This window comes from Sprattus sprattus, assembly GCF_963457725.1.
Source record: "Sprattus sprattus genome assembly, chromosome: 18".
NCBI classification, from domain to species: Eukaryota; Metazoa; Chordata; class Actinopteri; order Clupeiformes; family Clupeidae; genus Sprattus; species Sprattus sprattus.
In genome coordinates, this window is record NC_137916.1 from 5,900,942 (window position 1) to 5,916,109 (window position 15,168).

Genomic DNA, 15,168 nt, shown 5'->3' on the forward strand with positions numbered 1-15,168 from the left:
CCAAACGTAAGCACACAAAAGGCAGGTTCAGTTTTTTGTTTCGGTTTCTGAATTGCTAAACACATACCATTTTTCAACTACAATCGTAGCTTTTTGTAAATGAGAAGGTTCATTCCCATCAAAATCCTCTTTGGGAAACCTCTATATACTAATACTGTGAGCTAGGCGAGGTGTTGAGTAAAAACAACAGTAAAATAACTTACCATACCTGATCTCTCAGCCTTTCATCTCGCATTGTCTTCCACTGTCTACAGAACTTCTGCTTGCGCAGATACTGCTCTAGCCTTCCGGGAACCACTGGCACTGGGGACCAATCATAGCTCAGAGATGACACAAATCAACTTCCCATTTGATTGTCATGGTGACAGCCAATCACATGGTCGGAGGGTAAAACAGGATGTGGGTTGTCCAAACTCATCGCAAATATCGCATCATAGCATCCGGTTGACTCAATTCAAAACAGTGGATTTCCAAATGTGTTACTGGAACAGTGACCTTTTTCACAATTCTGCTGAACAGGGTGAATTGTTGCATCATGAAAGATGTGCAATCTGCACCTTATAGAATGGCAGAACAAAAGGTGAAAAGTTTCTCACTGATGTTATGTTAATGGGGATTTAAAATCTCATTCACTCCGCTGTCAGTCCAGTTATGTCTGCATTCTTTACTCACACCCTGACTAATCTCTTTTTTATGTTTTGTCCCTGACGTGTTGCCATAGGCTGCTGCGTCTGTATTTAATTGAGGATTGTCTTGGATTAGTGGCCTCAGCTTCAACTAATCTGTTTTAGGCAATGACACCCAGAGTGTGTGGTGTGTGCACCATCTGTAAGGTCGAGGGAAAGGAAGAGAGAGGAAGAGAGGTAAATAAAAGGACAGCAGTATTCCTGAAGCACAGAAATGGAGAGCCAAAATGACAAGGAACTAGAGAGTGAAGAGGAAGAATGGGAATCACCTCCACTAGAAGCTGAGCTAGGGCCAGGGACAGAGATGGAGATGGATGGACAGGGGGCAGGTGAGAGTGACATGGTGGACTGGAGTGTGTTCCTCACAGGGGAGGCGGTGGCCGAGGCACAGGGGGATTTAGGGCCCGACTGGGATCCCAATGAACCCGTGACACCGCAGCAGGTCCTGAGACTAGCAGGATACACACAGGGTGAGTCTACGGTTGCCATAACGATTGTGCTGATGTCAATTAAGAGTACCCTCAACTGTCATAGGTTCTACATAGGTTCAATCTGTAATAAAATCTTCTCAAGAACGTATTACTGTAAAGTACTCACTACTCTAAAAGTAGGTGTTTGACTTTCTGGACTCTGCTTTTGGACACACAATCACTTCTGTAGAGACAGGTGTTTAGAACTGCAGTTTGTGCTGTTGTGAAACAGTACAAATATAGCTGATATGCAAACAGTATGGAAGCATGGTTTTATAAAGTACAGCTCATAGTTTGTAGTTGAAGACTAGACTACAGCCAAACATAGCAGCACATTAAGAGAGAGAGCTGTGTGTATCCTTCATCCCAGCATGCAGATTCCTCCAGCTGAAAAAACTGCATGGAATGAATATAGTCTTACAATTATTTACTATAAAGGTTACTGCTAGATTTTCTCAAATTAATTTGGCTCTGTAATGTGTCATCCAGCCCTGTGAGGATTTCTCTGCGTAGACACATAGCACCTCGCTTACTTATCAGGGACTGAAAGCTACCACAAAAAGTGCATTCACTCAGCCGATGGTACTAATGTAACGTAAACGTAAAGGTTGCAGACATGAAGGTAAAAGACTTGCAGACTAGCATGAGAATATTTTATTGCTCACATACATATGATACAGAAGTCATTTAGAGCTACATATAGTTCCAAAATATGTTGGCGTTTTCTCCTTTGCCTGGAGAACCTTTCAGTAGCCGACCAACTGCGTGATTGATGATTCAGCACAGACAAGCCACTTCCCTAAACCATGCCCTCTAGTGGTGCAGTCTTGAGCTTCATGCAGAAGTGTACTTGTTTTAAAGTGCAGGTTTTAAACCCCATGAATGATCATTGTCTGACTAATGTGGAAGTGATATTTGGTATGCCTGCAGGTTGTCAGTGCCCTCATGGGATCAGGCATAACATCATTAATGCAGCAATTGCCCAGTGATGAGCTGATGTGCTAACGTATGTGTATGTTTTTTTTTTGTGTTTGTCATTATGGACAGACTACTTGTGTTGTCCTGAGGAGAATATTTACAACATCAGCTTTTCACGGTTCAAAATCAGGGACATGGAGAGTAGCGCCGTCATTCTTGACTTTCAAAAACACTGTCCAACAGGTATGTGTGTGCACAAACTCAACCACAAACACGTAAGTTTGTGTTTGTGTTTGCAGTGTATGTGGTTGTGTCATCATGATTTGCTTTCCTTCATGAGATAACCCAAATATTTTGGAAAAAGATCCCTTTTTCTCTTCGTACGAACTGTCCAGTGTGTATGTATATTCTCTATGTGTAACCTCTATGTTTACAGGTATTTTTAAAAGGATTCCTCTGTCTGGAAACAAATGAAAGATCACCCAAGTCTACAAGTTATATAATATATACACGATTTGTTTTTCTAAAGAGGTGACTTTACATATGACTGAAGTCTGTGTGTTTAGGTTCCAAAACAGATGATGATGTTGATGATGATGAGATGAAGAAAAGAGATACACTTAAAATGGCAAACTGTAGTCATTGTAATCATTAGCAGTTCTAATGTGGTCATCTGGTTCTAATGTGCCCTCTATCCTCCCTGTAAGAGATCAGTGCCGAGCAGCAGCAGCAGCCGCCCAGGAGATTTATTCAGTATCACTTTTCCCCTGCTTTCCTCAGCCTCAGGGAGATCGGAGCCACGTAAGTTGATATGGTATATTAATACAGGAGACTAATCTCTGTGTGTGTGTGTGTGTGTGTGTGTGTGTGTGTGTGTGTGTGTGTGTGTCCCTCTTGTCCTCTCAAATGCACTTACATTTTTACACAAATATACTTTTGCAGTCTATGAGACCATCAATGAAACATCTTTAGATGGACAAATCAACTACCTTCTAAGATTCTACTCATCTATCTCTTCAACTTCCCAAATGAGTCTCGCCCAGCCTTTTATAAGGAATCCTGAAGCACCGTGTTCATCTTCTTCTTCCTTTCTTACTCCCTCCCCCTCTCTCTTATGCAGGTTGGAGTTCACAGTGGGAACTAAGGCCGTAAACAAATTCCGGCTCATTGAGAGGCATTACTTCCGTAACCTGCTGCTTAAATCCTTTGACTTTGAGATTGGGTACTGCATCCCGGACACCCGGAACACCTGTGAGCACATCTACAGTTTGCCTGCGCTGGAGCCAGAGATGGGTAGGTCTTTAAAAAGTCAGAAGAAAGTAAATGTTCTAATACTTTGTTCAATGTTTTGTTCTTTGTTAGATGTCAAGACACAGATGTGTGTTTTGTGTGTGTGTGTGTGTGTGTGTGTGTGTGTGTGTGTGTGTGTGTGTGTGTGTGTGTGTGTGTGTGTGTGTGTGTGTGTGTGTGTGTGTGTGCTTTGTTCCTAGTTGGAGAGATGATAGCAAGCCCTTTTGAAACACGGTCGGACAGCTTCTACTTCGCCAATGACAAACTGATCATGCACCACAAAGCCGAATACTCCTTCTGCCCGAAGCAAGACGGCATTATAACAGAATAGTACTTCCTGGCAATGGAAGCAAGACGGCATCATAATAGAGTAACTACTTCCTGGCGATGGTTTGAAGGGTCTGAGAAGGGAGTCAGAGACACGAGAGAATTGAGAATGGCGAACACGCTCCTTGATGTTGTATTCTCCAACATAAGCATCTAAAAACATTTGAGCTTTCCTGGTATGGGTGAATAACATTGGTGTTGCTTATGTAGAAATTTCATTTCAAGACCACCTGTGCAAAAAAAGTTTTTTGTTGTAACTGGTCTTGTGGCTTTAATGTATTCATCATATTAGATTAAAATACTAGTTGATCCACATGATCTGTTCCTCCTACTCAAGTACAATGTCAAGTTTTTAATATGAATTCTACATTATTAACTATCTACATAGCCTGATGCATCGTTTCATACCTCTGTATTGTTGACCGCTGGGTGTCCGTTAGGTCAATCTCACTTCACCTATGCGTAGGTGTGTGTATGTGTGTGTTTACAGATACATAACTCCAAATCGGAATGTGTTTTTTGTTGTTGCGTATTTTAGTTTATTTTTAATCCCACAAAGGGAGGGGTAGAATCTTGTGTCATCAAGTGGGGGTATTACTCTCATCCTCTGCGGTTGCAACGCCCATGATCTTTACCACCACTGTATGTCTGCCTGCAGCCTGATGTGTATTCTCCAACAAAAGCATCTATAAACATTTGAGCTTTCCTGGTATGGATAAAATCAACATTGGTGATGCTTATGTACAAATTTCATTCATGAATTATCTCAATAAGACCACCTGTACAAATAAAGGAATGATTCAAAAAAAGTTTCATTTAAGTTTCATTATTTTGTTGTAACTGGTGTTGTGGCTTTGATGTATTCATCTTAGATTCAAATGCTAGTTTATCCACATGATCTGTTCCTCCTACTCATCTCCACTGCCTGTTTCCTGAGAGTTTGATTGCCTATATGGTAATGGCATTTTGGCCTTCATTAAATGCTCTTCACCACTGTTTGATTACACAAACTAAATATTCTAAACCCACACACTTGTTTAAAGATGGAGAGTGTTCTAATATTGCCCTGAAAAGTAACTGTCAGGTTCACTATACTTGTGTACATGCACTTGTGTTCATGTATGTGTGTAGATGTACTTGTTTACATACTTGTGTAAATATTTGTGTACATATACTTGTGTACATACTTACATGTACTTGTGTACATACTTGTCTACATGTACTTGTGTAAATACTTGTGTACATACTTACATGTACTTGTGTACATGCTTGTGTACATACTTGTGTGCATCTAATTATTAACCACTATCTGGACAGCATGGACATCCATTGACTCCTCTCCCCCTACAATAAGTAATCATTCTCATTATCAGCGAGTCAGATGAAAAACATCAGATCTCTCAAACATACTGTATAATATATACAGTGTACAGTACTGTATATGATGGGATGGCTACAATTTCCAACAGTGCTAAGATTATAAAGAAGCTCTTACTGCACAGAAAGCGGGAAGGCAAGGTCAGTTTGCAGTAACCTTTTCTACCGAGCAACCATCTGTGTTTTGATTTACTTGTAGAGGAAGCTCATTGAGTCCCACTGTGCAGTATAAAAAAAGAACACGCGCAGAAAAGAGGGGTAATTCGCCCTCTTCTTTTTAATCCTGTCTGCTTCCCTCTCCCATCCTCTTATACAAATATGCATAAACATCCTTTCTCGGATCAGACACACACATTCATTCTCTTCAGGGGGTTGTATCCTGGTAACGACACAGAAAAACACAGACACTTACTCACACATACAGGGACTGATCACCCTATCTCACCCTGGACTGACTGCCTCAATTCAATGGAGAAAAGAAACAGTTTCTGACCCAGCCTCTCTCTCCTCTCCTCTTCTCTTGTCTTCTCTTGTTTCCCATCCCCCAGGCTTCCTCTCCACATATGCTACTCTTCTCTTGTCTTTCGTCTCATAACCTCCTTCATCTCTCATTAGTCAAGTAAAGATACTCATCTTCTTGTTCCTCTCCCTCTTTCTGGACATAATGGAGGAGTTGTAACAGACTCTCTGGTGTTTATGACTCATAAAGTACTCCAGCTGCTTGTGTTTCAGAGTGGTTTATCTCTGTGTCTTTTCATCATGCACAGTCTGTCCATTCAATAGATTGATAGAGTGTGGGGGCTGTGTGCGTCTGTGTGTGTGTGTGTGTGTGTGTGTGTGTGTGTGTGTGTGTGTGTGTGTGTGTGTGTGTGTGTGTGTGTGTGTGTGTGTGTGCCTAAGTAGTGTAGGATACATCTCTTCACCAGCGGAGAATCGACCGTTTTAAAAGTAGGGGATTCTGGGAGAGGGAAGTAAGTCATTTTCCCTCGCAAAAATTTCAAATCATAATGAAGTTACTACATTAATTTCCTTAAAAACAAGAGTATGTAAATAATATCAAGTTTTTAATATTAATTCTACATTATTAACTATCTATATAGCCTGATGCATCGTTTCATACCTCTATATTGTTGACTGCTCTTCTTTTAATGCAGGTAACATTAGTTACTTGTACGGACTTTGAATTTGTTTTCTTTTCACTGACTATGCATAGGTGTGTGTATGTGCGTATGAACTTCAAATCGGAATGTGTTTTTTGATGTTGTGTATTTTAGTTTATTTGGTAATCCCACACAAATAAGGGGGAGGGGGACGAGGGGTAGAATCTTGTGTCAGCAAGTGGGGGAATTACTCTCATCCTCTGCGGTTGCAACGCCCATGATCTTTACTACCACTGTATGTCTGCCTGCAGCCTGATGTGTGAGTGTGTGAGGGTTTAATGTGTTCCTCTGTATACATGTAGAATATGAATTTGTGAATATGAAACGGTAAGAGTGTACCAACTAGTCAGCATTAGCAATCACAACCCATAAACAGAAGTGATTTTCAACAGAATCATTCCAAAACTAAACCTGTCTGTGGCTGTGTGTAGGAGAGAGAGAGAGAGAGAGAGAGAGAGAGAGAGAGGGACCTGAGGGACAGCCAGTAAAGCCACAGAATGCCAAACTAACTGTATGTTTGTTGTTATTTTTGGAATATTCTTTTGTTGATTTGTTGATTATTTTTGTTCAACTCTGTTTTTTATTTTTGTCCTTCTGTATGTGTTTGTAATATGTATGTGTTGAATCAGCTTTGGCAATAGTGTTAAAAAACATTCATGCTAATAAATGCTTTGAGTTGAATTGAGAGAGAGAGAGAGAAGGAGAGAGAGAGAGAGAGAGTAAGAGGGAAGGAAGAGAGCAAGACAGAGGGAGGGAGAAGTAGAGCCAACCACTTTGCTGCCAGGAATCCATACAGCCTGAGGAGAAAGCCAGTGCATCCCCGTTACTGGAGGTCTTATATGAGTATTGATCTGGGCCCTGCCTAGTCTCCTGGGGCAAAACGCAAATGGAAAACAGAATCCTATAGCGTCTGCTGAGAATTTGTTGCTGAGAATTGTCGCCTATCTTTCTGCAAAATCGGAACTCTTCAAATATAAATTATGCTGTAACTGGGGAAATGTCCTTTACCGTGCCAAATATCATTGGTGATGTGCGCATTGTGTTGGCCAAACGCAACTATTTCTCTTCATAAGGAGTTTTCGTGACAAATCGGATGTAGCCTACTTCTCTATAATTATTTGACTACCCTTTCCCACAAAATGATCCAGTGCGCGCTTTCTGTAGTCGGACTAATGCTTCTCAGCATCTCCGCGGCGATCCCTGCCCCAACTACGGACAAGTACTCCCGTGGAGTAGTGAGTATACACACCCGCTTGCCTAAAAAACAGCTGATTGTACACGAACCTGAACCATTCTGTGGGAATCGATGATTATGGTGTTGTATAGGCTGGCTTTGTATTCATGTTGTAGTCTATAGTCGAACTCCTACAATAGATACATTAAAGAACAGTAAGCTTTAAAAAAAAAAAACTTTGATCAAGAAAGTATGAAGCTTTTCACCCAACTAAGTTATTTTTCTATTATTTTCACCGTAAAATATTCATTTTTTTGGAACAGAACGACATTCTGCAGAGGTAATCAAAGTAATGTGTGTGATGATAACCGTAGGAGTATAAGTGTTCTTTGCCCTACAAATAGCATTATCTATTTCGAAATATCAAGCACAGACACACCTCAGTAGCCAATGTTGACAAAATAATTTGTACAGCAAAAGTCTATTTCGTGCAATGCTGAAAGTTATAGGCCTAGTTTACTGCATGCGGTATGTTTTCAATGTTTTTCATGTCAACCAGCTGCCAGAAAATTGGGATTTACTGAAGTTAGACACTGTCGTGCTCTTAGTATGGAAATACAGGCCTACCCAATGAGAAAAAGATTCCATTGTTTCATGGTAGTTTTACATCATTTGTTTGTAACTTTATAAAGAAATTAGTGGAGGTTTGCAAGTTGATCAGTTTTAAGTCTCCCACACTTTAAATAACCGCCACTCTGAATGAAGTATACTGGCCCATTATAAGATTAGGCTGTTTGAATTTTGAATTTTAATTGTAACATTCATCTATTCAAATGCATTATAGAGCTTAACATCAACTGAGCTTCTTGTATACGTTGTGGGCAAGCAGTTTGGCAAAATAGAGAGAGAGAGAATGACCTGTGTGTATCATTGTTACCTAATCATGTAGTGACTGCATGACTTCATCCCTGACAGTAAACCATAGCAAAGCATGAGGTAAAGGAGATCTCCGAAATCATTTTATTGATTGGTCTGGCTCTTGCCCTCTTTGGATGTGACGGCACCCAAACAATGCCACATGAATGCCCCAAACACATGAAATGAAGTCCGTTGAGAGAACTCTGATTTCTCAAGTGATTTCTGCTGGGCACTGGGGACAGTGACAGTGACTGAACCAGCAGCCTTGTAAGGAGATCCACTTACATGAGGTCATAGATGTATGTGGTCTGGCCTATATTTCATGCCAAACATGGCACAGCAACATCCTACGTTCTCCTATTCTATGATCTATTTTTCTGTTTGTAGGACTGGTTGAGCCGCTATGGCTACTTGCCCCCTCCAGATGTACGGTCAGGGAGACTCCACACCAAGGACACCATTGAGAGAGCTCTCCGAGAGATGCAGCGCTTTGCTGGGCTGGAGGAAACAGGAACTCTGGGTAACTGAAATGACCTGCTCAGAGGTCTGGGACAAGGAGGCATTGATTAGCACCATAGGCCCGCACCTGGATCAGGGGTGTCATGTTAAATCATTGATTAGCACCATAGGCCCATACCTGGATCAGGACGTCATGTTAAATCATTAATTAGCACCGTAGGCCCACACCTGGATCAGGGACCTTATGTTAAATAATTGATTAGCACCGTAGGCCCATACCTGGATCAGGACATCATGTTAAATAATTTGAATCAGAGCAGAAAGGAAAACGTATCAGATTTCTCCTTCCGTTCTGTTTCCAGTTTTAAGTCCCATGAAATCGTCTTCCAATGATGACATTCATGTGTGCGTTCTTCTTAAAGTCAGTTGTGAAGATGATGCTCTCTGTCCACATCTGATCTCAGACAGGGCCACCTCTGCTCTCATGGACAAACCTCGCTGTTCTTTACCGGACATCATTGGCACTGAAGACCTGCTGCGGAGAAGAAGGAGAAGGAAGAGGAAGAAGAGATATAGTCTGACAGGCCTCAGTTGGCCTAAAACAGAAATTACATGGAGGTGTGTGTAACTGCCTCTGCAAAGTATATATGCAAGAAGAACCTGGTTTTGGGTGTAACTGTCAACTTGGATTGGAATCACTAGCAAGTAAAAATATTGTTTCGGGAATTGTCCCGTATACATAGGCAAGCCAACATAATACATTAGTGAAGGATATTCTGTTTCATACCATTTGTCAGGGTGTAAACTAGGACCTTTACTGTGTTGTATGAGATTTAACGTAAATCTATCAAAAGGGTGACAATTTACACCACAAAATGAATTATTGTGTTGTTTGAATCTGTATATCAATGTAAGAGCAAGGAAAAACCACAAAGACATCAATTCCACTCAAGCAAGCAAGCATTTTTGTAACTTAATAACTATTATTCACAAACGGTGCATTGTTTTTCACTCCATGTCTCACTCTCATCTTCTCTGTTCACAGTGTGCTGAACTTCCCGTCCCCCTCTCGCTCCCCCTGGCTGCGTCCAGAGCATGTGGAGATAATCCTGACATATGCCCTGCGAGCCTGGGGTGACCACATACCCCTGCGCTTCTACCTGCTCCACCCAATACCGAGTGGCTCGCGCCAGGATGTGGACATCGAGGTGTCCTTCCCGCGCGGCTACCATGATGACGGATACCCCTTCGACGGCCGTGGGGGAACGCTGGCACATGCCTTCTTCCCTGGGACAGGGGACATGGCGGGGAACACACACTTTGATGATGGGGAACACTGGAGCTATGGAGGTAACTATGAGTCTCATAGACTTGCATGTACCAACTGTGGATAATGTCATAAATCGACACACGTTGCATATTTTCCTAAATATCCTTATCCCTCATCACTTATAAGCTATATGGTTGATCTCCACCTCCTCCCTCTGTCAGATGTTAATGGAACCACGGACCTGTTTGCGGTGGCCGTCCATGAGTTTGGCCATGCATTGGGTCTCTCCCACTCTTTCACCGTCCCCTCCATCATGAGGCCTTACTATCAGGGCTCAGTAGGGGACTTCCGCAGCTACACACTACCCAGAGATGACCAGCTGGGGATCCAGGCTGTCTATGGTACATACACGCATACACACACGTGCGCTAATGTGTCTGTGTTCCCTTGTGTAGAAACAAACGCCTACACACATGCAGCCACTCACATAGTACACACACATGTATACAGTTGTATTTATTGAGGACGGCATTCAGTCTATTGTAACAGTAACGCTGGTTTGTGTTGAAAGGAATTGGATATGACATGAGTTGAATTGTCTTTGAAGGAAGAAGTGTTTTTACACTGCCTACACCTGTGATGCCAAAGCTGCCACCCATTCCCAGTCTTCTGCCTCCGAGACCATCTGATCAGTAAGGATGAAACTCGCCACCTCATTACACAAACAGAGGACGATGATTATTGTGATACAATTGAAAGTTGAAAGAGATAATAATGGCCATGCTGATAATCTCCCCAGTCCAGTGCCTGCCCTACCTGATCGCTGTGAGGGAGGTTATGATGCCATCGCCAATATCAGAGGAGAGGTCTTCTTTTTCAGGGGTAAACTTAAGTTTATTTAACTGGCTCAATCAATGCAAACACATTTGAACACCTACACACAAATACATCTATACACACACATACTCAAAGGAATACATCATATTATTCTTTCGTGGTTTTCTCTCTCTTTTCTTTCTATCCCTCCCTCCCTCTGGTTATCTCTCTCTCTCTTACTTTCTTTCTCTCTCAGGTAAATTCTTCTGGCGGGTCCAGCACTCAGGCTCTCTGTTGTCCTTCATCCCTGCATTGATTGAAAACTTCTGGATTGGTCTTCCTCCCACTATGGAGAGAATTGACACTGTCTATGAGAGGGCCAATGGACACATTGTTTTTTTCATCGGTAAGGAAAAAACAGGAAGTTCCTTTACCATACGTACAGTTTGTACTTTAAACCATGTGTGAACCTAAACATGTGTGTTCAAACTTACCCAACACATGTATGTGTTTGTAAACTGTGTAAACATGCGTTTTCTGCCTCTCTCAGGCGATCAGTACTGGGTGTTCAAGGACAGGACAGCCCTCCCTGACTACCCCCGTCCCCTGGCTGACTGGGGCATGTGGAACACGGCAGGGCATCTCCCGACCAAACTGGAGGCTGCATTCGTGTGGGCCCACAATGGGAAAACCTACCTGTTCAGTGGTGGGGAGTTCTGGAGGTTTGACGAGGGGGGTACAGGTATGAGACAGGAGGTGGGGTACCCCAGATCAGCTTCACTTTGGAAAGGGGTGCCTGCAGATCCGGATGACATCATCAGCTGGGGGGATGGTAAGACTGCTCCCATAGGTAGTGAAGTTCTATATGCTGGGGAAGGGCAGGTGGGGGATCAGGGAATGAAAAAATGTGCACTACCAAAATAATCATTATTGGTCAAACTTCCTGAAGCTGGTATCGATATTATTATTAATATTCTAGCCTTTTGACTTCTTCACACCCCATAATGTTTTTCCATTGTGTTTTAGGAGACACATATTTCTTCAAGGGCTCCTCCTACTGGGTGCTTAAAAGAGGAGGATTGGATGAAGGACACATCAAGGCTAAATCCACTGCAGCTGATTGGATGAGATGTGACCCTCCAGTTACAGAGCTCACCCCCACAACCAAGGTGTCTGTGCCCTGCTGCTGTTCCAGAGGCCTGGCTCGCACCACCACAGCCCTGCACTGGATCACCACACTGCCCCTGGCTCTCATCTGCCATATTGTACTATCTGGATTTTAAGCAAGACAATCAAGACAAGCAGACCTATATATCTTCTAATTCAAATGTAAACAATGATATTGCGGACTGTTGAATACAGACACCAGCAGATATGAGACAATAACGACCATTTTAGGATGACAAATATCCAATAAAATACCACCTCATATTCCAACTGCGAGAATCTGCACACTTAAGTTTGTCCATTAGATTAGTTTAGATTCAACTTTATTGTCTTTGTACAGAGAACAGGTACAAACCCAATGACATGCAGTTAGCATCTAACCAGAAATACAAAAATACAGTATTATTTACAGAGAAGTGCAGAAGAAGAAAAGCCATTTATTCGAGCCAGTGTTTTGGTTTGTCCGTTCTGGGCTACTGTAGAAACATGGCGGTGCAACATGGTGCACTCTGTGGAAGAGGACCTGCTCCCTATGTAGATACGAAGGGCTCATTCTAGGCTAACGAAAACACTACGATTCATGTTTTCAGGTAATAATACAGTACACTAATAAAAACATAATTATGAATACTATATTCCATTTCTTAAAATGGATGCCACTAAAAACGACATACTATACTTTTAAATATGCAGAGTATGAACAACGTATATACAGCTGGTTATATGTAAAGTAATATTATTTCAACAGTGTTGGTGGTTCAGACTGTGCAAAATATAGCATAAGTGAAGAATACATAGTTGTTAAAGTAGAGTATACAGTGCAGTCATGAGTGTAATGATGCTATTAGAGTGCTAGTGTGGAGTTCAGCAGGGTCAAAGCCTCTGGAAATAAGCTCTTCCTGCTTCCTATTGGTGCGGGAGCGGAGGCTCATGTAATGTCCACCAGAAGGGAGGAGGGTTGCAACATGACTAATTCAATGGTTAGGATGAGAGACATCCTTGACGATGTTTCTCGCCCTGCCAAGGCAGCTCTTGTGATTAATGTTCTCAATAGTGGGTGACTGCGTGCCTGTGATGTTTTGGGCAGTTATCACCACTCGCTGGAGTGCTTTATGGTCTGTTATGGAGCAGTTGCCATACCACACTGAGATGCAGTTTGTGAGTAAGCTCGCAACAGCAGTAGATGTCCACCAGAATCCTGGGACACAGATGAGCTTTCTTAAGGCTCTGTAGGAAGTAAAAGGGCTGTTGTGCCTTTTTGACCAAGATGGAGGGCTTTCGGTGAGACACGCTCTACTACAGCTTTGTTGATGTAGATGTTGGTGTGCGCACGGCTCAGAGCCTGCCTGAAGTCCATGACGATCTCCTTGGTCTTCTGAGTGTTAAGCACCAGGTTGTTGTCAGCACATTATGCAGCCAGTGGCTGAACTCATCCCCGTAGGCCGTCTCGTTGTCGTCTCTGATCCGACCTACCACCTAGTGAACAGGGAGTACAGAAGAGGGCTCAGCACGCAGACTTGTGGCACCCCAGTGTTCATGACAATAGCGGAGGAGGAGATATTGTTCAACTTACCAGACTGGGTCTGTCAGAAAGTTGTCAGAAAGTTGCAGACCATGACTGCTAAATGACTAAATCGAATCTAAATCTAAAGTCAAGTTGCAGAGGGAGTCCAGTCATAGTGGGCTGTGCTGATACTAAGGTGACTGCACTTGCAGATTAGCTTGGAAGGGATCAAACTGAGCTCAATGAGCAGCATTGTTATGTACAATGTATAAGTGTCCTGGAGAGTCAGACCAAAATGGTGTGCTGATGGTGATACTGACAACATTATATGAGACAATTAAACCCATTTATATGGTGCTATCATGTCCTTGACTGGCTGCATCCCTTATGCAAAGACCCCCTCATAAATACTTGACCGTCCTCGACAGCCTGCACCTGTAGACATAAACTGCACTCCCGGGAGGATTTCCAAAAACCGACCTTTCTGCTTGACCCTACTGGACACTCGTCTCTGCACACAGGTCTTTCTGCCTGACCTTACATGACACTTGTTTTTGCCAAACTGCTCCATGTTCACCACACCACAGTATTACAACCATTGTATTTTTCTACAGAGCACTTCATTCATTGGCCACAAAATTACTGTTAAACTATTGGCACATTCAAATAAGTCATGTTGTGACATCCACCAGAGTTCCACACTTGGACAAATTAATGATTGATGAATGATTAACTGACTGACTATTCCCTGACATGGGGTTGTTGAAGGATACACATGTCTTGAGTAATTATAAGAAAGAAAAAAGAAAACATTCATTAGATTTCCAATGCATCTTCACACACGCATACAATACTGATAATATTATCTTACTATCAAATTCATATCATCGCAATGGAGTTGGGTAACATTGATTTATACGACATACAGCCGCGGAAAAAATTAAGAGACCACTTCAAAATGATCAGTTTCTCTGGTTTTACTGTTTATTGGTATGTGTTAAAGTAAAATGTACATTTTAGTTTTATTCTATAACCTACTGGCAACATTCCTACCAAATTTCAAATAAAAATATTGTCATTTAGATCATTTATTTGCAGAAAAATGACAATTGGTCAAAATAGCAAAAAAGATGCAGTGTCTTCAGATCTCGAATAATGCAAAGAAAACAAGCTCATATTCATTTTTAAACTACACAATACTAATGCTTTAACTTAGGAAGAGTTCAGAAATCAATATTTGGTGGAATAACCTTGATTTAAAATCACAACTTTCATGTGTCTTGGCATGCTCTCCACCAGTCTTTCACATTGCCGTTGGGTGACTTTATGCTACTCCTGGCGCAAGAATTCAAGCAGCTCGGCTTCTTTTCATGGCTTGTGACCATCCATCTTCCTCTTGATCACATTTCAGAGTTTTTTTTATGGGATTCAGGTCTCGAAATTGGGCTGGCCATGACAGGGTCCTGATCTGGTGATACTCCATCCACACCTTTACTGGCCTGGCTGTGTGGCATGGAGCATTGCCCTGCTGGAAAAAACACTTCTCAGAGTTGGGGAACATTGTCAGAGCAAAAGGAAGCAAGTTTTTCTTCCGGGACAACGTTGTACTTTGCCTGGCTGAGGTTTGTAAAA

The 15,168-nt window shown here is 42.1% G+C and overlaps 2 protein-coding genes across 2 annotated transcripts; both read left to right on the forward strand.

Annotated features, from left to right (window-relative positions):
• Positions 1-900: 900 nt before the first annotated feature.
• LOC308379848 (protein unc-119 homolog A-like) lies at positions 901-3,695 on the forward strand (the record flags this gene model as incomplete). The annotated part of the gene is made up of 5 exons (XM_080857110.1): positions 901-1,156; positions 2,204-2,317; positions 2,782-2,875; positions 3,195-3,367; positions 3,565-3,695. The coding sequence occupies 5 exons, from the start codon at positions 901-903 to the stop codon at positions 3,693-3,695; spliced, it is 768 nt and encodes a 255-aa protein (XP_080713236.1).
• Positions 3,696-7,367: 3,672 nt separating this feature from the next.
• Positions 7,368-12,148, forward strand: LOC308379486 (matrix metalloproteinase-25-like; the record flags this gene model as incomplete). Its single annotated transcript, XM_080856647.1, has 10 exons — positions 7,368-7,463; positions 8,708-8,840; positions 9,244-9,397; positions 9,825-10,129; positions 10,271-10,450; positions 10,657-10,741; positions 10,849-10,931; positions 11,122-11,271; positions 11,416-11,697; positions 11,892-12,148. The coding sequence occupies 10 exons, from the start codon at positions 7,368-7,370 to the stop codon at positions 12,146-12,148; spliced, it is 1,725 nt and encodes a 574-aa protein (XP_080712773.1).
• Positions 12,149-15,168: the final 3,020 nt, after the last annotated feature.